Source organism: Cupressus sempervirens, chromosome 3 (assembly GCF_028749045.1).
Source record: "Cupressus sempervirens isolate cs-2001-9-10 chromosome 3, ASM2874904v1, whole genome shotgun sequence".
NCBI classification, from domain to species: domain Eukaryota; kingdom Viridiplantae; phylum Streptophyta; class Pinopsida; order Cupressales; family Cupressaceae; genus Cupressus; species Cupressus sempervirens.
In genome coordinates, this window is record NC_143120.1 from 149,722,579 (window position 1) to 149,750,182 (window position 27,604).

The 27,604-nt window shown below is 35.4% G+C and overlaps 1 protein-coding gene across 12 annotated transcripts in view; it reads left to right on the plus strand.

Annotated features, from left to right (window-relative positions):
• LOC149565194 (cytomatrix protein-like protein) overlaps positions 1-27,604 on the plus strand; it is a 77,306-nt gene that overhangs the window by 5,028 nt on the left and 44,674 nt on the right. For 4 of the 12 annotated variants that reach the window (XM_089818732.1, XM_089818734.1, XM_089818736.1 and 1 more), the window contains exons 4-8: positions 24,231-24,304; positions 24,416-25,093; positions 25,330-25,389; positions 25,500-25,625; positions 25,757-25,846. In XM_089818732.1, coding sequence (XP_089674858.1) covers positions 24,231-24,304; positions 24,416-25,093; positions 25,330-25,389; positions 25,500-25,625; positions 25,757-25,846 — 1,028 coding nt within the window. The remainder of the gene's footprint in view (positions 1-24,230; positions 24,305-24,415; positions 25,094-25,329; positions 25,390-25,499; positions 25,626-25,756; positions 25,847-27,604) is intronic. The other 8 variants (XM_089818735.1, XM_089818739.1, XM_089818741.1 and 5 more) reach the window with 4 other exon arrangements.

Here is a 27,604-nt window from a genome sequence, read left to right on the forward strand (position 1 = left end):
CTTGTGCTGATGATGTGAAAGTCAAGGCATCAATAGAAGATAACTCCAGAGGAGATCTCAGCATACTCTTCTTCGCTGTAGCCACCAATATAATATATATTGGATTGGAATCCTGATCAACAATCCCCGAAAGAGACTTAGCTACAAGAGATCCATATGCACTCATGCCGACTATATCAACAATAGGTGTATCCACGTCACAATCTGTGGACACAGGATCATCACCAACTGCCGTAACACAAAATTAAACCTTTGCAGATGGTGAAAACTTAGCCCAACTCCACTTAGGTGAGTGATCAACATCAACCTCAAACAACGGATTGTCATAAGACAATGTTGCATACATGTCGAACATAGGATTGTCCATGAAGTGAACATCAACACTGTGTTGATCGATAGTATAACATGTCTTTGCTGCTACATCACTCACCTCATCATCAATAACAAGTGTACTATCATCAGAGAACACATCTACAATTGCATACATACTGCTAAGCTCCTCGTTGGATGACTCAACCGACACAGAAGTGGCTACTGATATGATAGCATCCTTGCATGCTCCTACTAACACTATCGTTGCATCGTGATCAAATACATGATCCTGAGAAGTCATGCCAACAACTGCATTATCTAACTTGACATGAATTCTCATAACATTCCACCTCAGTTGTGCCCAACTCATTTGGTGTCTCATAAGAAATGTCCTGCAAATTTGTAGCCGCAATTGTATCATCACATTTTGCTCTTCGAAAAAGCAAATCATGCTCTGCTCAAATCTTGGATTGAAAATTAGTTGGGTCATCCATTTGTGATTTTGATTCAGCTCATTCACTAAGACATCCAACTGTTTCTCAATACCGGGTATCTCAAATTCTCCATCCCTAAGCGGAGAAGTACGCCCTCTGCAGGTATAATGAATACCAAATCTCTTGTCACCATCCATAAAGTTGATGAAGAATTAGTAATTTCTGAATGAACTGCAACCTCCAAAGTATCATAAACATGGATAATATGCTCTAGAGAATAAATAAACACACAAACTCGGGAAGATGAGCATTGAGAGATGGCCTAGTATCATGATCTCCATATAACTCTTGAATGTGGGTCCAAAGAGCATGTAGGCACTCAATGAATAAGAGACTCCAAGATATTATAAGGGATATTCTAAAAAATAAATATAAAGACCTTATCCCTATAACCTTCCCAACTACTACATTTCCAAGGTGTGTCAAGAATGGGAACCTCATTGTACAAATATGGCAATGATTGGAGCACACTCAAATGAGTGATTATGAAATCACTCCATCACATGAAGTTCCTCATCTCCAAATGGAAAGAAAAATCTATTTTTACAATTGCGATTCAAAAAAAAGAGATAATATGATTACAAAATATAATTTCTAAAAAAAAAATCTTGACTGCCACAAGATAATCAACCCTTAATGGCGATTTCTTGGTGATTTCACTTGCCAAGGATCATAAGGCACATCACTCTGTGCACTTATTGAGTTTCACAGAGTAGTGAAACAAGCCAAATCATTGAGGGTCACTGTCAACTTAGACCAATGTGTGTGTCAACATTTGAGGACCATGATCCTAATTACACATTGATAACATGCGCTTTAGGCTATTTAAACTCCACATAACCCACCATTTTGTAAATAGGGATCAAAGTGTCCACAAGAAATCATGTGCTATATTATAGGACCAAATGCTTCTGTTGTGCATCCAACGTTGCACAAAATCACTAACAAATACTAATCAAAGCCACTAGATCCACTCAAGGAACAAGCCAACCATCTGCATGAGTACAATCAAATGGTAGCAAGCATGTTGATTGGGCTACATAAAGGCACTTTAGCTTCACCATGGAAGCAATGCGAGACAGAAACCCTCTTCATATTTAGAGGATCGCTGCAAATGTATTTGCACTGCCTATGATTTTTGTACTTTCCTAAGGTAGAGATCTCTTGCATTTATATGGAGAATAAGGCGAGAAAAGACATGTCTTGTGAAGGGACATGTCTATTTTTAATTACATGATTAACACAATGACTTTTATAATTATTTGTATTTATATACGTAATATCTCTTAAGTCATTTTATAATAACAATAATATTTGTATATATATATTTAAATATATACATCTAATATGTATACACACACACACATATACATATATATCTTCACTAGTAGTTATTCAAGTGAAGCTACAAAACATCAACACTCCCTCTTAGCTAGGGAGGATAAACACATGATATGATATAACCTCAATGAAATTTCAAGAATGACAAGTTTTAAGGATATCTTTGATTAGAAGATATCCAATATTTAGATATCATCTCATGATATCAAGAGTAATGGCCTCGTGAATGTCAAGTCACATGACATTCACCAAGTACTCCAATAGTTATAAGGTAATGGCCTCCTGAATATCGCATCACCTTATATTCAGCAAGTACCTATGACATATCTATACAAACAACTCATAGATGGTCAACACAATGACATCTTTCACTTAGTTGATTTACAAGATATAATCTATCATGATCTGCTTAGACATCATAAGAAGTTCATCACAGTAGAAGGCCATGGTCTGTTTAAGGAACTCAAACCACCAAGCAAGATATAATCTGTTATGATCTATTTCAAACATCATAAAATGTCTATCACGATAGAAGGCCATGGTCTGTTTAAGGAACTTAATTTACCATGTAAGTTATAATCTATTATGATCTATTTCAAACATCACAAATGTCTATCACAATAGAAAGCCATGGTCTGTTTAAGGAACTTAATCCACCATTCAAGGTATAATCTATTATGATCTATTTCAGACATTAAAAAAATCTCTATCACAATAGAAGATTAAGTTATTGAAAGATTGTCACCTTTCAATAGCTTCTACAAGTGATCATCATTTGGAAGTCGTCACTTCCTCATGATGTACACAGGGGGTAGGCACATTAAAATAATGCAGTTACAGACATGGATTTTTAGATTCCCTCTAAATATTAATTTTCTGAGCTCCTCATCTGTAACATCAGAGTATTTTACATCCATATGTTACATCAGAGTATTCTACAATTATAATTCAACTGATAAGAAATATCTAAACTATTACTGAAGTTAACCTAAAATTCTACATCAAGTTTCATTATTGATCATCAAATCTATTCTAAATAATTGACAAGAAACTGTATCCATTCTACTTTAAGAATCAATTTATAAAACATCTAATTACAGGGAAGAATCTATCAGTTATAGAAATAAAGAAAGAAAGAATGAAACAAAGGTACGTGCTGATTTACTTGAAAGACTTTTCCAAATTAATTGACCAAGCTCTGACTTTTGAGAGAGGAGAAGCATTAACATAGGCTTAACCTCCCAACCACGGACCTTTTTACTTATCCCCACAAGTTCTAAATAAATAGAACGGCCCTCCCTACCCTGAGGTCAGGCTTGGGATGTTCATCGATCCAGTCATCGGAGTACTCAAGTGGGTTAAGGTCCCAACGACTATTCGATTGAATAGTTGAAGTATCAAGAAAACAACATGATCATTTTGTTGTGGCATGTTCGCCCTTTTATCGCCCTGGCCAGGAAGTTCAGAGGTGGGTTTCTATAACCCAATCTCCACCGCTTAGCTTGACAATTTATTCTTCAAAGTGGGTTTTACATGAGCTAAATAAAATTATGTTCTTAATAACAATTACTGATAACCTTTCTTATTTATCTTGTGACAGATTCATCTACACTTTTCATCATCAGCAGATCGTTAGATCAGTGATTCCTCGGTGCCTGAATCCATTACATCTTAATTATAAGATTTTTGCTTCCACCTACTCAGTTCTTCCTTAGTAATCAGACTTGATCTTTATTACAGAATAGTTTAAAACATAACTTCGCAGTTTTATATCATGGATTGATATTGGTACAATTTTTCACACAAGAAAGAAATATCATTGAGGTAGAGTCAGACATTGAAAGAGATCAGAGGTTTTATAAAATTTTATCAACTCAGTCTAAGACACTGCTCACTGTTATTGCTGAATAACTAACGTGATAAGCACAAGTGATGAAATATGACTCAACATGTATATTTATCTTATTCACAGTGATCCAACTCGGCTCAGAAAAGAGGACGGGAAATGAGATGGAAAAATGAATTCGTATGCAAGAAAATGTAAACGTTTCAGTTCACTCTTACTTGTCTGTAGTATACTGTGCGTTTGGATTGAGGAAGTCTACCGCCCTTACTGAAATTCGTAGCTCAAACTGCATGCAAGGATGCTTCACGTAATTACTGTTGAATGCTTGGTAATGGAATTAGATCTTAAAACAATATGCTGGTGATTGATCAGAGAGGTCGAAGGATAATTGGGTGAAAGACCCAGGGCCGGCTACTTGCAGCAGAGAGGGAGAACTTCTCCATGCACTAGCTCGGGTTATCGAGAAAACAAAAACTCAGACCAAGGCAAGAACGTGAATAGGCGGATGTCCCTTCTTGTCTCCCGAAAATGACAAGACAACATATAAATTCGAATGCACGGCTTTACATCTTCCGCCGTTACAAGAATGCATTGTGTTGTTGAAATTCCAATGATTGGAATACGAAAAGTTGGAACAAGAGGTGGATAAAGGTTTTGCTAGTATAAATTTTAATGTTGTATTATTATTTTGGTGAAATTATAGTTAAGTATAAATAAGGTGACATTATTGTATTATAAATCTAATATAATAGTGCCACTTTATAAATATTTAGTTATGATTTTAATCAAAATAATGATATATTATTAAATGATATTACTATTAAATAAAGGCAAGAATTTTCTTATTTAGTTCTTTTTTTAAAAAAAAATCTTATATTATTTTTAGCTCATGAAAATTCCCACTTTGTTATTTGTTGTCAAGCTTTGACAGTCTTGCCATGGCGACTTTTGATCAACCCTGATATTCTTGATAACTATATCATATGATCATTCCATTTCCGTATGACCTCATTTCGTAATGCTTCCCCTCCTTTTCGAGTCTTTATCCTGCAACCTTCAAAAACAATCATCCTCGCCAAAACGCCAATTTCATAATTAAATAATATCGTTAGGAATTTCATCATACATAATAACTGATTGAACAATGGTTAAAGAAATTTTTTATTCGTTTGGGCTATAACCTATATTCATTTTCACATGAACACAACAGCTATAAACTATATTCATTTCACATGAACACAACGGCTATAAACTATATTCATTTCACATGATCACAACGACTATAAACTATATTCATTTCACATGAACACAACGGCTATAAACTATATTCATTTCACATGATCACAACGACTATCCTTCAAAAAGAAATTAGGGCAAAAATTGGGATGTAACATCATCTAATATTGCTTGTGATGAAGTGTCAGATTCCCTTTTAATTTTATATCAATCTTCTTTTTCTGTAAGATCAGACTTGGAGAGAAAAGAAAAGATCAAGGAAAACAACTCGTATAAAATGTATAGAAATATAAATAAGTGAGAGACTATAATGAATAGATAAATGTAATATTTAAGGGTAAGAAATACTTATCTGCACATGAAGGTCCATGAACATCAATGCCATTTACCATTCACATTCTTTTCCTAGAATGCCTTTATTCTTTATTTTCTTTATTAATGTATCATTGTATCCACCTTATATGGTTCACTCATTATATTACTCTCCTTATTTAGTTGTATTAGACGGACCCGATGTCCTCTTAATAGTCCTCACCATCGAAATGCTATTACCACTCGTGACTTGGAGTTTATCAATGGATAGGTATCATATGATTTATTATTTTATGTGCTAGGAAAAGATGGGGTGATGAGTGAGATGTTGATGTGTCTTCACAAAGACAAATGTGCCATGTGTTTGTCTGTGGTTGGGCATGACTTCTGTTTGATCAACAGGAGTGGGGCTTTTGGTCACGGTCACAAATTGGGTTTGAATGCCCGTGGAGAAACTTGAATGTGTGATTAGTCACAAGATCGGCTCCAATGTTTGGATTGGGTTGCTAATGGTGGGATATGCCTGCTCAATAGATGTCTCCCAATGATGTCGAGTTTTCTCACTTCAGCAATACCTATGTGACTCATGTGTTTACGGATCTTGTCTTGTGGCAGCGAGTGAGACGTTGGCGAGTTCATTGTGAGTTGGATCAAATGATCCAACGTTGAAGGGTATTCTTGTGATGGAGCATCTGATATTACTTGAGTTGGATCAATGCTTGCACTGGATTAGATAAGCTTGAGAGTTGTGGTGTTCTGGGCAGATATGACAAAGATGCTACATAGGTCACTTAGAGTGCTATCACATATACCAAGAGATGGCTCGACACAATGCTAGCTACGTAGTAGGGCTTCACAGAGCTTTGCATGTCTCTAATGTTGAATGTCACTTGGGTGCTGCGAAACTGGTTTACAAAATCGTTGATTAGGCTCAATGCAGATACGAGGGCGATGAATGCTAATATAGGCGATGACCCAATTGTCAAAATAGAGCCACATGGTCAATGTTGTTGTTAGTAGATCGTGCTCCAGTTCGCTTGGATCTTCTTATTGATGTTCAAGTTTGCTATCTTGGTTGGGAATATAAACCTTTTCATCGCTCAAATGCTCATATGGAGGAATTGCCTATGGAGGAATTGCCTATTATTGTGATATTTGGTATTAATGTAATTTCTCTTTTCATTTGTTTGTTATTTTTCACATTTGTAGCCTAGCTTTAATACCATGTTGAGTTTTAGTGTTTAGAGGATCGCTGCAAGTATTTGCATTCCCTATGATTTATGTACTTTCCAAAGGCAACAATCTCTTGCATTTATATGGAGAATAAGTTGAGAAGAGACATGTCCCATGAAGGGACATGTCTATTCTTTATTATATAACTAACATAATGACATTTATAATAATGTGTGTGTGTGTGTATACATAATATCTGATAAGTCATTTTATAACAAGAGCTCTGATCGAGCTTTAGTCCATGCCTTCTATGGAGAGAGTAAAGGAGGGTTATACATACAAGCAGGTCTGTTTTTTTGGGGTTCAATCCATGAAATTGTAACATTGACTTGGAAACATGCTACAAGTTTAGAGAGGGAAGAAGTTGGCAGTTAAAATAGAATGCTGGAAGTGATCTCTTTGTATTTGGAAATTAGCAGATTTTAAAATTGCACAACAATAGTACATTTAACATATGAATAGGTATGTTGACAAGACTGTATATGTAAAACTATGATATTCTATTTTGAAAGGAGTATATCATATAGTCAGTGATTCTATCTACAACAGTCAGGTACAACAAGCATAGAGACACATATGAAATCTATCTGTATTAGCAGACTTTAATATTGGGGAGCAATAAGAAAAGTGCAGATTTAAAATTAGCATATTCTATGTATTATACAAGTACTAGTGAGACATCTATATAAGAGATGAAAAAAATATAAGTACTAGTGAGACATCTATATAACAGATGAAAAAAAAACCCTTATATTTGATTTGAGAATTGTATATTGAGTAGTAGACATGTATATTTTTTCATACAAGTATTACAGCGGATTGTCAATCTTTTATAGTAACCTGAAATAAAGAGAAAAAAATTGCTCCTCTGAGATTAAAAAAAGAAGAAGTATAAGCTAATACAGCTATTCTTGAAAGACTAATTTAAAAATCTTGTAACAAGAGAGATTGTAAAAATCTGACCCATAGATCTGTCTGCATAAAATGTTGCATGGCCTGGCTTCCAGCTATCCACAGGTAATGTGTTTAGTATAGCGATGACCGCTACAATTCTCAAAGTCTTCATCGTTGCCATTTTGGTACAGAGCTTTCTTGTCATTGAAGCCTCTAAGTATCCACAAAGATAGATGTCTCTTCATGAAAAATTTGCAGCGTCAATTTAGTGCAATAAATCATTGCGGCCTTCCTGACAACTATAGTCGATACAATAAATGCAAATAAATGAAAGCTTATCGCTTTACAAAATTTCGTACCATTTTTCACAATTAAAAAACAAAATTACCCCTGCCAAAAATTCAATCAGCCAATAGTAAATTAGAATTTTAATGATAAAAATTAATTTTTTAATATTTGCATATGAAAACTTTAGTTTTTGTTAGCTTGGTGTGATTTGAAGTAGTTATGTGCTGTCACCGAAAACATTAGTTCCCTGCCTTATGCAAGGCAGGGACTAATAAGAATATTTGTATATATATATATAAGTGTGTGTGTGTGTGTGTGTCTTCACTAGTAGTTGTTGGACTGAAGCTACAAAACATCAACACCCCTATATTATTGTGCAAGATTGCAGTTAGCGGGCCCACCACAAACAGATTTTACATTGCACTGAATCCAACCCTAGATGCCAATATTGAACCAAGACTTTAATGGTTGCAAAATTTGCTTCAAATTAAATTAAATTGATCAATAGAAGAGTCCCTACCTTAATAAAATATGGGCTTAAGCAATGAGCAAGCTACACTAAATTGGGCCAACCTAATCTTTGGACACTTTGACTTAAATCCTAGCATAAGAGAAATTTGCAAAAGCACAAGGGCTATCTCCTCCATGCAAAGCCCTCAAGGAAATCCCTCCAAAATTGATATAGCTCAAAAACTCAATATTGCCTCCAACTATGTTACTCGATCCCTGCTATAGGACGTGACCAAACTTGACAAATGTGACCAATTTGTAAATCAAAAGGCTCTAAAACACTAAACACATAAATGAAAAGAATAATACCAAAGATAACCCACTCGGGGAAGGTAAGGCATAAACTGTTACTTCTAGGCACTAAGTTGCACTTGGAAATGTGCAAACATAAAGTGAATATCCATGCAAATATGCAAATTGTCGCAACCACACAATATACCATAGTTTTATGGGTATGGTTTTAACACTAACAAAAGATGAGCCTTAATCAATATTGAATGTCTAATAGAAATGAGCATAGGCAAATAAAATCATTGAGAATCAACTGTTAAATTGGTACAACTGTCCCAAAGAAAAGGCCCTTATTTTGCCAACTGAATCTCTTGGTGCCTCAACAAATCACTAATGAATGCTTCGTAGATACAAAAGGAGTTGTTGGATGTGCACTCTGATACCATGTAGAAGTGGCGAATCTCCCAAGATTCTCAAGCAAATATAAACCTTGACGATAGACAAACAAATCATTAGAAAGATAACTGATATGGAGATACAATTTTTTAACAAAACCTTGCTCATAAAGCAAGGATAGACAGGTAGATGCAACTATCAACATAAATACATAGCCTATTAATTATTAATTAGCTTAAGAAAGCTTAAGCATATAGTAAATACTAAATACTAATTTACGCCAACAATATTCCATCTTTCCCCTTACTAATTGATGCATTGTAATGTCCCTTGCCCAATATAAAATGAGATATTGAAAACCTTAAACAACTTTTTCTCAAAGTTGCTGATTGCTGTGATGTTTTCCCACCATTGCCCCATTGCAAATTGGGACATGTTGATGTGAGTTTTGTTCCACTACGACATCCAAATTCAAACACTCAATGTTTCGAAGTGAAACACTAAATACTATTGGCTACCTATTTTGTAAGTCACTAGAACTACAACTTACAAAATGGGAATTTTAGTCAACGGTGTAGTGAGATAAATCTCTCCTATCAGCAATAGGGGAGGCTTCTTTCTTACCGTAGGTGGCTACAATAGGGACCTAACTGGAATTGACAAATGGATAGTTCTTTGAATCAATTCCTCTTTTTACAGGAATGATTATACTCTTACACCAACTATTTGAGAATCAACAAAAGGTATCTATTGCTACAATAATGCCAGTGACTTAGAAATTGGCATAAGAACAACTTCTAGGACAGTATTTACAACTTGATTTATATGAATGAGAATAAGAGCCCATAGTCTCCTACGAACAATCCTCTTTGAATAAAGGATGAATGACTGATAAGCCCCAAAGTCTCTTATCAACTATTCAATTTAAAATAATGTACTAAGAATTAAAATACAAAGTCTTTAACTCCTCGTTCTGGCAGCCACTATTAACTAATCTTATTTCCCAAAGCTCAAAGTCTTTGATGCAGAGAGAAGCCATCATACATCCAAATCTACATCTTATCTTGATATTGTCTTCATAGATATTGAATTCAGAGGCTTACTACCATTAATAATAACAATAATGTTATTGTTCACTTGACATAATATCTTCTCTATATCAAACTCACCATCCTCCCCAGCTCTAAAACTTGACCACGACCTTTACTAATGTTAGAGATTGACAATGATCAGGTTCCTCCATCTTCACTTGCAGTGACCCATTTTCCCCTATCGGGTTAGTTAGTGGAACTTGCCACCCTCATTACTGTCGTAGTGGTTGAGATGCCAACTCAGCCTTCATCCTTATTTATCCATGCTGTGCATTCTTCATTAACATCAAGCGTCCATGGTATGGCACGCATGTCCTCATACCTTGCAATGTTGGTGACAAGCATAGTTTGAAGAATTGAATCATTTTTTTATTCTTAGAATAACATGCCTCTTTGTTGTGTTCGGGTTTCTTCCCAAGAAACCGAGCTTGCATCCTCTTTCCATGCCGCCACCTTTGTCTTAATAGTAATTGGCACTCCCCGCTTCAACTTTGCATATCGGGTCCCTCGTGATTTGAAGTTAACACGACATACCAACACATAGGTACTTGCATTTTGCCACCTTTCACCTTGTCTCTAGCCGGGGGTCCTCGTGTTCTTCCTCTTACTAGCGAAACCTGCCACCTTTTGTTATCACCATGGCTTGCGGTGACTGCAAGACCTGAGTGATCTCCATGGCCTTGACGCCCACATGGGTGTGCTCGTACTCGGTGATATACACAACCACTTTCTCCTGCGAACATCATGTGTTTAAAACCAACAGAAATCGGGTAGTGAAACTACCTCCACCACCTTTTGTCTTTTCTATTATCAGATAAAGATAGCGAGTGGCTCTTCCATATCAATACCCAATGCGGATCATCCCAAGATGCCGTTGTGATCATGTGCAACTCTCCATGTGCATTTGGGTCTCTTCGCATTCCACCCATGAATCCGAGTCATGTAGCCTATCAACCTATTGCGGGTTTTGATAATAGTCCCAAACCGGGATGAGGAGAATTGGTCATGAACCGAACCAATTCTCATTATGATTATCATCAACAGAATCGAATGCATAGGTATAATAACACAGATCGATAAAGATAGAAATATAAACTTACACTTCTATTAGGAAATCACCCGGAGATTACAAAAGCATGTGGCTCTTTGGCTACCGCTAGAGGGCCATTTGGAGATTCTAGCTAACCACCCTAAAAACGATTTAACTTCCTATCGATCTCCTTATCTATCTCATCGATTACAATGGTGCTCCTTTTAAAGCGCGAGTTTCTTAGGTAGTTATAAAACTGCCCATCTACTCAATTTTAATATGTAACACAAATGATTATGGTATTTGACATCTACCCTATTACATTCAACATGTAATACAATGTTTAGGGCATTCCAAAGAATACAACCATTACAATTTTATTTTTCAACACTTAGACAATGATTTTAATGGGATTCTTAAAGTGATTTAAAAATATTAAATAAGAAGGTGGAGGTGGTGCTCTTGCACTAGTCTTCAAGAACAACATTGAATGCTCAAATGCATTAGAAAGAAGTAAAAAAGTCAATGCAACATAAGAAACAAAGATTGATTACAAGCCTCACAGCACAAAGTTTGGGAAAACTTGCTTCTTTATTCACTTCAGAGAATTGCAGCAAGAAATACAACGCCTGCAAGTTACAAGCCCAACCTTCTTCTATAAAGAAAAAGATGATTATTTACAATGAACTCTCTCCTTTATATAGGAAAATAGGAGAGATAAAAGTGGAGGGAAAAGAGGAACTCCTCAACCACCTTGACTTATTCTCTAATGAACTCCTAACGAACTAAGTTACCTTATCAAAGTTGCATGCCTAATACAATTGCAACTTGACTACATGAGTTGATTGTAGACGGACATGTTATCTTGTACTTACAACATAATTGCTCTTTACACGCAATCTTTGTCATCCTACTCTAAAACACATGGAAAATTTGAGATGTTCACAAAGTCTCAACTATTTTTGCAAATTTCTGTAGTGAATTATACACAACTTCAGCATCAGGCTCACCGGTGTATTCAACTACCATTATGATCCTTCGATATGTACCAGTTGCTTTTGAAATTTCTTTGATGGAAACATCCTTTTTGCTTTGTAGTTCATCTAGTGAACGCTTCCAACTTGTAAATGCATTCATCATAGTGATATTGAAATTGTCTGCTTTAAGTTATAAGTGAATTGCTTTAGTCAACCCTGTAAGATTTTCATCTTCTTTCTTGAGTTCATTGTTCTAAAGGATAACTTCACATGACATCTTCTTATAACATTCACTAACCATGTCTTCTTGCTCATTAATCTTTATTACTGCTGCCTTCACATCTTTCATAAGCTGTTGCAAAACTTGTTCTTTGTTAATCATCTAGTGCTTGTAATCATGATACATCTCAAGAGATGAGATAACTTCATAATCAGAGAAGACATCGAAATCAAACTCCATCATGCTTTTCTACGCACCAATGTCTCCATCCGACAACTCTAATTGTCGTTTAAGTGATTCTTGAATATCACTTAATTTGGCAACAACTTCCTTTCCTTTCCTCTCCTTAGCATCCTGTAGATATCTCAAATGATCTGGATACCTTGTGATTCAATACTGGCAATCCACTCATCCATAATTTGCACTTCTCTTTTGATTCTTTCTGTACACTTGGAGGAAGCATGTTCAACACCTGAAGAATATTTCTTCATCCCTTCAATTGTTTTCAAAAGATGCACATTCTCTCTTTTCATCATATTTTTCTTTTCCGACAACTTGTCTTTTTTCATAACTAAAGAGTCAAGTGCATCTTGAGTATCTTGTTTGCAGCCCAAATGTGTTCGCTTGCCAAGTTCAATTCTAGAAAAATTATAATCAGCAAGTTGCATTTCTTCTGCTGGTTTTTCAGCAGGAGGTTCAACAACTTCCACATACTATATGTTGTTATCATCCACCATAACCTGAGAAACTATCTTAGCTTTTTTATTTTTTGAAACCCTTGGCCTGACAATTTGCCTGCCAAACTCTTCAGGAACGATTTCTTCTTTCTTTCTCTTTTCATGTGATGGTGCTCAACCATGGAGGAAGGTTGAAAGAAGATGTGCCAGCTGCAATAGTAGTCACCATGGTCTATACCAGATTATCTTGCATAATTGTAGTAACTATGGCAGGCGCCTTAGTCTGAATGGCTACAGGAGCAAGACTACTATGTGGTGCTTCAGCCATGAATTGTTCAAATTGGGCTGAAGTCGCATCAATCGGAGCCAATGACAGAGGTGGAATAGAAGGTATGGACATAGAATATGTGTCAAACGCATTCTATTGGTCTTCCATTTCTGATGCATGTGCGACTGATGACATAGGCAAGGCTTGTGTAATTACCATGGGATATTTGATCAATGGATACTTGGAAAATGCATCAACAAATGAGTTCAAGGGTGAATCTGGGGATTCATCTAATTCAGGTGCTAAAGCTGGAAGAGAGGTGGTTGCAAGAACCTCAAGAGGACACGGAACTAGTGGCGAGGGCTCCTTTGATCTCCTAGTATCATGATCGCTTGAGTAAATTAGTATTGATTGAGTTTCAATCCCTTTTGCCTCGAGTACTCTCGAGTTCTTCCCTCCTTTGATGGATGGCTTGGGAAAACTTTGAACAGGAGTTTCAAATGTTGATGATGGTGTCCCATCTTTACTTTTTTACTTTATCTCAGATCTCATCTCGATTGGACCAGCAGGATCAAAGTCTTTCTCATGCTTTATCTTGATGCACTTGAGACTTCTTTTCAGCCAAGTGTTAGTATTGACAAGAATGGATTGAAATTGATCCCAAATTGAGGTGCTTTCCTTGCATGACTGTGTAGGAGGAAGAATGGGTAAGTTCTCCACACTATGTTGAACATAGTTGGGATCCAATATTTTATCATCATCCTCAAATCCAATAGGGATTGTTGTTAAGTTGAAATCCACAATTTGTTTCACAGTTAATTGAGAGTAGTCCCTTTGCCATATATCCAATTTGGTGCATACATCAATCTAGAGATCTTCTAGGCGATGTATATGCAGGAATTGCTTCCTCATCTTATCATGCAGTCCTCTCCTATCAAAGCAACTTCTTGCTGCAAATTCCTTCGATGTGATTCGTTGAAGTTCAAACTCCATGTTCTTTGCTTTAGGCATGATATCCAAATAGTACCCATCAATCTTCAAGGGGTTGCGTGATGATATCTCCACTCCTAGTCAGTGCAAATTGGATTGATAAGCTTTTAACTCCATGAGTTGTCTTGCCAATTTCATGAGTACAATCTTGTTTGTAGGGTACCTTGGCAAAGTGTATGGCTCTCCCTTAAAACATCCAACTCGCAAATATGTGAAGTTGGGAAATTGTAGAAACATGCAACCATACTGATTCACTTTGTCCCATGCGTCATCAAAAACTTGCTTGTTTGTGAGTTCTTTGTCAAATAAGCACATGCAATGCAAGTATCCCAAACCCTTCGGAAATGTATCCGACTTTGCTTCAGAGGCAATTGATCATAGTATTCCCACACGTGCACCACATACCTGTCATTTTTAGTTGACAAGCTAGAGAAAGAACCTAGGGCAGCAAAAATATATACCAAGTAGGAGTTCATGTTGAACACGCCTATAGTCAACACGTTCACCAACTATTCACAGATTGCATCACTTACTAGTTCAGCTGAAAATATATTCTTCTTTGACCTTATAATGAGAGAGATGTACTTGTACATCAATGGTTCAAAGGTGTTTGAATCCTTGACCCTTGCTAAGCGACTGAGCAATGTGATGAGGTCATTAATTTCTTCTTTGAAATCACGATGACGCATGCCTTTTATTGGCCATCTAACAAGATTGGCCTCTTAGTGATCAACCAATTATCATTGACAAAATTTGTGCAATAGGAGGTATCATCACAATTGGAGTGTGAGGAACATGAAAAATATGATCAGTAGTCTCAGGATCGAGACTAATGATCTCTGATGGTTCAAGAGGGTGCATTAAAGTGTCTTGCACATGTAAGAATGAATGCTGGCTCATGAGCTGTCAAGGGGAAAGTGGACAATAGATGAATATGACTTCGTTTGATCCTTGTCATATTCTCGATAGCCTCAGCATCAACTCTTGCTAGGAAATCTTTAATGTTCATATGAGATATGTCGGTATCCTGGACTTCATCACAATAGAAAGTTACTTGTGACGGTGGAATGGAGTTATGATACTGATCATACTGGTACTTCATTTTCTTTCTATCTTTACCTTTTGCTGGAGTAGGTTCTCTTGAAATGCCAAATGGTATGCCTGCACAACTATCACATGAAAATCCCATAGTGTAAGAACATCTTCATTTGAGGGGTCCATGGCAAGTTTTTTAATGTAAAAACATGGATTTAGGACAAGCTATAGATGGTGAGAATGGATGAAATGATGGACAGTGAATGAACAAATGCGTCAAGCTTATAATGACTCAAATATGAGTAAAATGGCCCAAAACGTTTTTTTTGAAGTGGATTGCATCTACAAACAACAAACTTTAAAATATGTGATTGAGGAGTGAGATGTAATGAAATGGAAACATAGCATGTTTAAATAGGTGTAAGTCATTCTATGTATTTGGCAAATATGTTGGAAATTCTTCTTCAACCATAGGGCAGCCATATGGAGGTTAATGGAATGCACATCGGTAGGACTTGCACTTGCATTCTCATGCAAGAAAAGTGGGACTTGCCTTCATATAAGAACGAGAGTTTACTCCGATTGCATATGCAAGTAAATGCGACTTTGCATACGCAACTTGAAGAAGAAGATGAAAGAAAAAGAAGAGACAACATATATACAAAAACATGCAAATCTGAAAATGGAAATTGAAATACTTGCATTAAGAAACTTAACAGGACAAAAATGCCTTAAGGAGAATAAGGGAAAAATAACTCTGTTCACCAACCACGAAATAAGAGGTCTTTCTCAAATCTTTGGACAAATCTGAAAATAAATCCAAGAGATTTTGGATTACGATTGTTTAAAATCATAAGATATAGATTTTGAAATCCAAACATCAAGGTTTGAATTTGGACATATGGAGATAGAGAGATTTAATGCCCAAAACTTGCAACCAACTGTCGTTGGTAAATATTGAGTAGTTGACGGGTTGATGTTGTCGGTAATTGTTATGTAGCTGACGGGCCCCTTTGGGAAGGTTCTTGTTATGTAGCCGACGGGCCCCTTCCGGAAGGTTCTTCGGGATGGTAGATGTACAACTTTGGATCGTTATTGTAATCATCGAAGCACTATGTAATCTCTTTGGCATATATGCGAATAATAAAAGGAGTACTACTATTCCTGTCTATTGTCTATTTTCTCCTAAGCAAAAGAACCATTAGAGCTAGGGCTAATATTATTCAAATTATCCTCTACACCACCGAAATTATCGCTGTATTCAAAATCTTGTGGATCTACATCAAAAGCATCATCCACTACATCTTCTCCATTTAATATTTCTTGCATCTCAGCAGAAGGATGTATAGTTTCATCATCATTTTCCATGAAAGCAACTGCCTCTACAGAATTCCAATATGGATCATCAAGCAGTATAAGGATTTCATTAAGAATTGGCAAGATCTCCATTTTAGCTCGCATGCCCAACACCATCTGTTCAATACTATCTTTGATGAAATGCATATCAACTGTCTCATGATTGTCATTATTTTCCATTACACTGGACATCATGGTTTTCTCAGGTATGTCCAAGGAATCAAATACTATATGACAATCGGCATAAACACTAAGGGTCTTCTGGTGGATGCATAGAGAGCTCGAGAGGAGCTAATCATCTAGTTGAAGGTAGTACAGTGACACTCAGCTCAGTGTACCGAGGAGTTGGAAGCAGAGAAAGAGAGCTCGAGAGGAGCTAATCATCCAGTTGAAGGTAGTACAGTGACACTTGGCTCAGTGTACCGAGGAGTTGGGAGCAGAGAAAGCATCACGGGTGGCTATCAGGGTTAGCTTGACTAAGGAGACAATGTGTTTTGGAGACCAATTTGGTGCAGGCACAGGACGAATGTGAAAGTGATGTAATAGAAACAGATCTATCTTGTTGTAGTTAGTCAGTTAATGTATTCCGTTTTGTTAATCTGTCTCGGATATTTTGTAATTGTTGTCTGGAGACAACTTTTTCTTTTGGGGGGGATGATGTTGTCAGTAAATATTGAGTAGCCGACAAGTTGATGTCGTTGGTAATTGTTATGTAATCGACGAGCCCCTTCAGGATGGTATATATACAACTTTGGATCATTATTGTAATCATCGAAGCACTATGTAATCTCTTCGGCATATATGCAAATAATAAAAGGAGTATTGCTGTTCTTGTCTATTGTCTGTATGCATTAATCTATTTACCCATACGGTAAACACCAACTTTGATCAAATCAAAGCCATGTGCAAATGCATTAAAATTTGACATCTAGGGCATCATTTTAAGCTTGGAAATGATGGAGAACAAGCTGGAAATTGAAATAAATTACCTAGAAAGCTCTTTGGAATTATTGGAAACCAAAAATCACGAAGCAATTCAACATTTTTGGTAGAAAACATACCCCAGATGGGCTGTTTTTGGCCAAATGCACATGTAGATGAACACACTATTACTCCAAAAATTGCCACTTTAGGAAAACGCCCAGAAAACGTCTTCTATTAAAAACAAAACTTTCTTGAGCAAATGCATATGCCAATAAGTTATGGATATTAAAACGCATCTTTGGGGACTAAAAACATGCAAAAATATGCCCAAAACTTCCTAAAAAAGGTGCTGGAGTTTAAAATGCAGTTCTTGAGGGCAAATACACATACCAAAATGCATGTATTGGCAAGAGAAATAACAACTTTCAGCCTTGAGGAGAAAAATGCACTTTTTAAGGGTGAGCACATGTTTCAAAACATGTAATACAACCAAAATTCGCCACCATAAGAAATGGAATAATAACTTAGTGGAGAAAGCATTTTAAGAGGGCATACGTATATTCCAAATATGTGTTTTTATTAAGAAAATCGCAGGTGTTTTTATGTGTTTTTGGCCTTATAGAGGAAAACACAACATTTAAAGGCAAACAAATATATTGGAAACATGTGTATTGGCAAGAAAAACCACCACTCTTAACCTTTATAATAATACCTTCATTAGATGTGTTTTAGGAAGTCATTGACATTGTTTTAAAACACATGTATTAGGGTAAGAAATTGCCACCCATGAGTCTTTAGCCCATGATATAGTGCATAACATAATTTGGGATCCATTGACATATTCTAAATGACATGCTATTCAGCCAAAAATCGCCACTATTCTTTTAGTGGCAATGTAAATCGTTAAAAACACATTTTTCGTAGGCATTTAAATGTATTTTAAACATATGCAGTTGGGCTAGAAATCACCACTTTCACTTAGGCTAGGTGGAGATGAGTTTTAAAACATCATATACACATGTAGTTGGGTCAAAAATCGCTACTTATGTCTTTGAAAAGGATTTGCATATTATAAAAACATGCAAGTTGATTTAAAAATTCCATTAAGTGATTATTTGAAAAGATTTATATAAATGAGTTAGAATTTCTTACTTAGATTTATTAAATAAGCTTAAAATATATAAATACATTAAAAATTCTTTTAACACATTAAAATGTGTTATTGCATATAAAAAGTTCATTTAATTCAATGATAGGACTTATAATTTATTGGGAGTGCGTTTTCACATAATGATTTGCATGTTGATGTATGCAATGTGTAATAAAAACCCCACTATTAAGCATTTAAGTTGTTTTATGTAATTAAATTTAATATTTAACTATAGCTTTAACAAAGTAACATGAAAAATAGTCTTGAAATAGGCTATTTTCATAAAGTATAATATAATTTTAAAATTTTAAAATGAACCACAAAATCCACTTTAATTATCAAATATAATTTTATATCATGCTTTCACCAATAAAAATTCTACTTTTTTGAGGTTTTTTAAATCCATATATGTAGTTGTCTTGAAAGAACCCACTTTGTCCCCTATAACTTGAGCTAGACAACTCCAATTTTGACCTAAATTGGATTGGAATGAGTGGAATTCCAAGGGCCATTCACCTAAGGCAAAAACAAGACTAAAAGCTGTTTACAATACAAGAAAAACGAAGAAAGGTCGTGAAGGATTGCCAAAAATTGAGTGTTTGCAATTAGAGAAGAAAAATTCTTACTAGTAAACAGTTTGGGATTCAACTCGATGGAAACCTTCAAAAGAAATACAAGATAGGATCACATAAAGTACGATTCAGGGATAACAAATTATCTTCATGATACTTCATCAATGCATTAAAACTTGAAAGGTTCACCTACGGGTTGCCTCAATTTTGAGAAGTCAAAATTGAGGACAGCAAATACTCAATCCTCTCTTGAATAGGATCACTTCTCATGCTAAGCTTGCATAGTAAGATAATGAAATGACTTCAAAGTTCATTATATTGTGGATACTTGCTCAGTTGAAACGATGTGATTAAGCGGTTCACTAATGGGACTTATGATATTTATCAAGACTTATCAACTCACTCCTATGGATTTGGCTTCACAATGAGCAATGAAAATATAGTTTGTTGATTTTTCAAACCTTATTTCTTCTACTGCTACTTCTAGCTATGAATATGAGGAAGTATGGATGAACTTGGATTCTATTAGATGCAATCTTGTTTGCCACTCTGCCCATCCAATGCAAGCTTGTAAGGTATACTCTAATGATTTTCAAATCAATATCTCCTCTTCAATCCCATCAATGGATGCAAACGAAAGATTGAATATCATTTAAAATTAAGTACTTTCAATGTCTAGCTAACTACACAAGGTACACTTACAATCAATAAGAGGCTAGTGGCCTAATAGATGTTAATTCAAGCAATTAAGCATCCACAATTTCTTTCATCCAACTAAATTACTTAAGCGAATTCTATTCTTCCTTAACAACTTGAAATTGAAATCTATTCTAGATGAAGATTAAGGTTATCATGCAATAATTCAAACCTGTTTACAACAAATCACCATGCAAAACACAACAATGATAAGCAAAGCAAAATTGACATTATCTTTTGCAACAATTCTCCAACATATCTTTTACAAACGATAGGAGCAATCTTTATAGAAGGAGCCAAAGTAAAATGAATAACGAAGATTAATTTAGAATCAATAGCCCAAATTGATTCCTACAAACCCCAATTGGGGTCACCACCGCATTAGCCAATGAGATTGAAGGATCCCAAAATGAGCCAATGGCAAAATTACAAAATAGTGAAAACCATCTAATGACACCAAATGTGACCCAATCCAAATCAAGCGTCTAAACTACTAACTAATGAGGAACTAGTTCGCCACTTAGGCTTACATCGAATTATCATCCAAAATATTATTCCCTTTGTCTAATTCTTTCTTTGCTAATTTAGTGAACCTGGACGCAGTATTGTTGAGCATGTTCATTGGGGGCATAGGCACATTTTGTATTCTCCAATCTACTAAGTCCATCTTAGTTTTAGTTGTAGCAATTGTTTCTACCATTCCATTGCATTATTCTTGGTTGAGGCCATGAGAAGACTGAGAGATGAATGCCTCCTTAAATATTATCTTTTGATGATACCATTCACCTCAAAGGTGATGTGTCTCAATCTTTTTGTCAAAATTTCCAAGTTCAGGTTCTCTTCCTTTATCTCATCAAAGTGGAAGATGACCTTTGTTACTTCTATGGAAGAGCATGAAATCTTGCTTTAAGTCTCGTGAGTGGCTGAAATTGCACTAAGATTTCTGGAAGAAAGCCCATTCTTTCTTGCAAAATTTCTTCCATCCAAGCTCGAGTTTTTTAAAGTGAAGTCCCTGAACCTTCTACACTATTGATATCTTTCCTCTAAATGGTGATAGGTGGTACAAATATGAGATTTTTCTGCTGGTATGGTTTGAAGACATTCCCGTAGTATTCTCTCAATCTCCTATTCTCCTTCTATTTATTTTTCTTTGCAACTTTGTTAGTTACTCTAATTTGCACAGCCTTGAGAGCGTCTTGAGCTTCTTTATATTCTATCTTCTTTGTAGTAACTCCCAATTCATGCTTAACTACTTCATAATCCTAGGATTGAATGCTATCTCATCTTCTTCGCCTTTGGAATGACAATTTGAACCTTGTAGGTTTGTGAATTGTCTTTCATCACCTTAGCTATCCTTCCTACTGGTTGTCTCTTTCTCTTCTTCAACTTGGTGTGCAATGTCTTCGATATTCCAAGTTGGGTTAGGCTCTATGTATTCCTTTACTTGTATCATATCCAGAACCAATCAGGTTTCGTGCATTCTCGTAGTTCCACATTAGGTTCTTTTCTTCCTTAACTTTTGATTGGTAGGAATGCAATATCTTCATTCCAGCCTTCATTAGGAGGTGGCATTTGTCCATCTTAGGGAGAATCTTCAATATCTACCATTTCACCCTCATTTCCATGCCGTGGAGAAAGAATTCCTTCCATTGCAGAGGAACTCAATAGAGAATACTCTAAAGAGTCGTGGCTAATGTTGTCCTTTGATTCAAAAGAAATCCCTTGTCTCGCTTCCTTTCCCTTGGACATAGTCTTTCCTTGCTTTGCAATGGCACTTTGTTTTGATTGTGGAATGGTCTTCTTTTGTCTCTTAGTTTGAGGCTCTTTAATCTTCCCTTTTCTCTTGAATTCTTGCTGGGTGGAGCCTTTGCAACAATTTTCCTCTTCTTCTTAGCTTCACTATGTTGCTTGCTTTATATTTGAGGTTGTTTGGATGATTCTTCTTCAATTTCTTCTATCTCATTCATCTTATCGTATGTCAACTGTACTCCACTTACTAAATTGATCATCTTACCATCCAACCATTGTTGAGTGAGGAGGGAAATTGGAATCATCAAAGTCTCAAGGCTAACCTCTTTATCATTATGCCAATCAATTGTTTCCAACTCATGATTTGTAGTGGCATTGAAGTTTCCTCTAGTGATGTTATCATCCTCTAACTGATCAGGAACTGAGATCCCCTTCCCTTTGTACTTTCTAAATATGTACTGTCAACCTCGAGAACATCATCGTCTTGACTTCCAAATCAACTTTTACATCCATTCCAGTGTCTTTTATGTGTGGAGTGTGAAAATATTTGTTCCCACATGTGATGTACTCTTTCGTTGCACAATGTTCAACAATCTTTAAACTGGATCATAATGGTCATAGTATTTTTTGCAAATATTGTCATAGCTATTGTGTGAAAGCATTGTTGTTTAATATTTAATGTTTGAGTTTCCGAAGGATGGCCAGTGTCCTTTTGAGGTTTACATTCTTTTAAGAGGTATACAGGTTTTTAATTATACTTAAAAATAAACTGAATATGAGTCTTCTTGGCAGAACTGATAGCTAGTTTGTACAAATGTATTTAGATATTCTACATGCATGCAAAACCTAATAATTTACATTATGTAGCATTTACTTGCTGCATGCTCTCAAAACCCTTTTAAATAATATTTGAGATTCACGAGTGTATGTTATGTTGTATGACACAACAACTATCCTTTGTCTATCATCTCTAAGTTTGTTGGTAATATATGCGTACTTACCATGTGTTCAATTTGAGATTCCAATAGTATATGGAAGAAACATTGACATTCTTTTAAGTAGGCTCTTTTGAGTCTTAGTATTGCTAGATTTTGCAATAATATTGTCCTATGCATGAGCTAGAGAGTACATTGATAATGATGATAACAAACTGTAGACAAAGTTCAATGTAAATTTGGTTCAGATTGCAAAATGAAAATATGCAAATGTAAATGCACTCGTGTTAGCTGTATAATAATAATTGTTTAAGTTTGCTGTGAGGTGGATTGTTGTGACACTCTTATTTTATGTTAAGAATTTTTCTCTTGAGAAAAACATTCAATTTTAGGGCTATGTCATTTGGTAAAAAAAAGCTCAGATATGTAGCTTTATTGTTAATAATGGCTCAAATTGCCATAACATGATGTTTGGAAGGCAATCTCAGCCTCAAGGGGATCTTGGCCTGAAGGTAATCTCAGTCTGATGACATTATTGGCACCAAAGGGGATCTTGGCGCGGTGACGATCTCGGTGAAGTCTACTCTTCCCTTCGTACTTGGTTTATGGACACACTTACTTCCTCTACATTTGGTTGGTCTTCTGTCGTACTACAGTTTATGGGTCGGCGTCACTACAACAATACTCCTTACAACCACAATGCTTGTTCCCGCCTGCACACATTTTCCTGCAATAGAATTGTCTTATGGATGCTATCACAACCAAATATCGGAAAGTTATTGATGCAAGCCAGATTTTGAAAAGATCCTCAATAAAACGATCTCAGATCAAAGGGCAAAATACAGATTTGTCTTCGAATGAAAACTTTTACAATTTTGACCCACAATGTGAAATATCAGAATGATACTTTCAACGACAGACTAGGGTGACTATGAACCACTGAAACTGTGTTCACAGATTAGGGAGGATCTTCCACCTTGAAAACTGCATGAAAACCACCTTTAGCATTCGGCTTCCAGGAATACAAAGAAAGCATAAATTTTCACCCTGATAATTTACAATGCCCAACCATCTCCTTTTAAAAAGGTCTCCAAGCAACATCTAGAGATTTACAATTGACTGACATTATTTAATTGGGTTGTTATTTTATTAATTTGGGCCCCAATTTATTAATTAAATTAATTAACTAAAGGTTCTTTATAATTTTATTTAAATTCTAGGACCACTTAGTTAATTTAATTTAGTCGTTTTACTAAAAAATTTGGGGACATCACACATAAAAATTGAAACATTTCTGGAATGATCGTCTGCTATTTTGTATTATTATCGTTATGTCATCTTTGTATCCCTCCTAGTTTCTTTTCTTTATTGGCAAAACATATGATATTGAAATGCTTAATGGCACTGTTCGTATTTGTTTGGATATATTTTAGCCCCCTCACTATCTTGAAATCTATTTTGGAGCAGATTCTGCATTAGATGATTTGGAAGAACTGCAAACAAAATATGAATTCTGTATGCTGGAACTTAAAGAAGAGCAGGTGAAATTTCTGTTGCTGTAGATTAATACAGTCTATTAAATTTTCAACTTTTCTTTTGTTATCGTTTTCCCCTCTTATTGTCTTTTGTTGTTTTGCTCGACTGATTTTCAGGTCAAAGCTAAAGCTTTGAATAAGGGTTTAATTGAAAAAGAGAAAGAATTACAGTCACAGACAATCTTGGAACTAGAGCAAAGAACTCAAACCCTTCAGGAATCGCTTTGTGATATGGAGAAAGATCATGTTACAGAAATTGCCAAAGTAAAGAATGAGTATAAAAGGATTAGTTCCTTGAGGAAAAATGAAGTTTCTGCACTCCTGAGGGAGAAGGATTTTGTCTGGAATCAATTAAAAAGAATGGAGGAAGACTATGCTAACCATCTGAAAATAAAAAATGAGCAGCTTCAAATTGCTTCTGAGAATATCGAGAAACTTCGCATTGCAATGGATGAGCTGCACAAGGCAAACAATGAAAAGGAAGTTGAACTAACTGTAATGAAAGTTGAATTGGGAGAAAAGGAAAGAGAAGTCCAGGTATTGAAAGAAAATGTTATCAACAATTCAAAATCTTCTGAGCCTCTGCAAGAGTCCAAGCCTTTCAAAAATACATCAACAGAAAGCAAGGGGAGAGGAATGAAAGTTCTCTCTGTCCAGGATGCTTGTGGTGCAGAAAAAAATAAAGTGTCTTCTGAATTGAATGTAGCACATCAAACATTCTCTCCGGATAACAACACAAAAGCAGAAGCTCTAAACAAAAATATTATCAATTACGTGGAAAGTACACCAAACAAGGTTCATAATTCAACATTATGCTTTTTCCAGTAATAATCTACTAATGATTATATGCGTAACATGCTAGATCATCCATATGCAGATATGGATATGCATCTATTTGTTGCAAACAGAATCCTGAACATGAACTGTTTGTTTCAGATTAGACTTAATATCTTATTGATACTGTCTGTCGTGATAGGTGTTTACTATTATTGGGATTCCTTTTGTTAATAACTTGCAGTGACTTTAATCAGGATAATAAGTTGCATTTGGCAGCATGTGTGGATGAGAAGGCAAAAAAAGAGAAATTTTTGGTAGTATTGCAACTTGAAAGTGATAATGTTCAGTTGAAAGATGGAGATGTTTGCTTGATATGAATTGATTTGCATGAATTTGGATTTCTTTATTGATGAATACTCTACAGGTATCAATTCAGGATGGTCTGACATCAAGAGATCATTTATTCTGTAACTTGAACACTCAATTTGACGAGCCTGCCGTGAATTCAGATCTTCCCAAATTATCACCTGCCAATGATCCACTGTTAAATGTAAAAGAATTCTCACGATGCCAAATTCTTGTTATAAAGTATTCTGTACCTGCAGTTATTTAGAAGGCAATTACTTAAGTTGGAAGTTTAGTTTTTTTAATAGCAGCTTCATGAGAAAACAATTGCCACAGGAAAGCCCACATGTCGATTACAAGAAGGGAGTCAATGGCATGGATAGTATCCAATACCCCCAGGGAATAAATGACAACACAAAACTGCTGGTGAGGTTTTCTATAGAAAGGAGTTTGGAACATATCCTTCGATGATACCATAAAATGCTGTTGGTCTCCGATATGTAATATTGGCTTGAGGTTTACATTTTTTTTCTTATTCTGATTAAGGATAAGATTTGTATTGTAAAAGCAACAATTTTTTGGAAGGTGAAGTTGTAAAATAGGTTCTAGAAATTTTTAAAAAATCAAGTAATTATGCAGCCATAAGAACTTGATAATTAACTAATGGTTTGAAATGCATAACAAGAAAATTACAAATGCTGTCATGAGAACATCATGTAAGAGCTGTGGATTATATTCAGTAAATCATACTTTTTTTTTCACTTCTCTCAATATTTCATCTATTCAAGTGTCACTTTATTGTAAAAATACCAATTTGGGTACAATTTTGAGATATTTGTGTGGCAACCACCCTCCTTTCCACTCCCCTCCACCCTCCAGGCACAAAGTCCAATGAATAGATAGCTGCTCATTGCTTCTTTTCCTTAAGAATTTAAAACATAGCTGCAAATGCAAATAGAAGAAGAAGAGAAATGTCACCCGATGTGTTTGGAAATTAAAAAAGAAACACTAAAACAATGCAAAGGACATTGAATAAACAAATAGAAGATGTTATACGAACCTCAAATGTGGTGGATTTGATGCCCTATTACTTCATCCTGCTGTTCTCTTATTTTGACTACTCTGTTTGCACTTCTTCAAATTTTGGAAACTTCACTGAAAAGGTGCTCCTTTTAATGAGTATGTTTTGTAGTTTCTAGTTCTTATAGGTTTAGGTATAGTTTAAACTTAAAGGGGAGTAGGGGTCCTTGTTGGCTCATCCATCACTTTCTAAAAAATAAAAATAATGTTGTTTTTGAATGTGCTCAAACTATCTTTGGCTATAGAGAATGAGTTAAGTTTCCAGACGTCTTCTATTTTTTTGGACTTCCACGGAGGTTTCATGCTTTTGCATAAAAAGTTGAACAGTGACGGGCTGTTTCCTATTTATGTGTCTCCAAAGTGTCTCCTATAGTAGACCGGTGCATTTGGGAAGGGGATGTGTCCTCATGGAGAATGCCTTAATAATGGTCAATCAGAAATATTCAATCAAATTCTAAGTGTTGCTTGAATGAAATATCATTTTATGCCAACTTCCCCATAGAAATTTTTTAAGTTGGAAACTCTGGGAGGCGCTATAATATTAGGGATTCAGGGTTTCCAATTTTCAATACATTTACTATTTAGATTAGTCAAATTGATACAATACATTTACTGTTTAATGTATTCAAATTGGTTGATGCAAATGTTTGGTAGCTCGAATCCTATTTTGGGAGTTACCACTGGTTATTGCTTATTTTATATTGCATTGCTCTTGAATCCGTTTGCTCTTTTCTAGCCATTACATGAATTCCTATTTCAATAATGCAATAGAATAAGGATTTACTAACTTATGTGCTCGTTGGTTTTAATTTGATTGTCTATGGCATTCCAAGATCATATAAGTTTGTATTTTGCTTGACTATAATATAGGCTATTCGAATATTAATTTTACGTTGTCAACTTCACTGTAATACATGTTCGCTATTTTAACTCCAATATTGGGATTTAAGGTTTTTAAAACATTGTCTGTTTATAAGTTCAAATTTAATTTAGTGGATTTTTAAATTCTTTACATTTTATTGGTTTAAGGGTTTCACAATTTTTATTGACTCCTCAAAGTAATACTAAATTCTGCCAGGCAAATACGTTTTGCTGTTAGTCTTC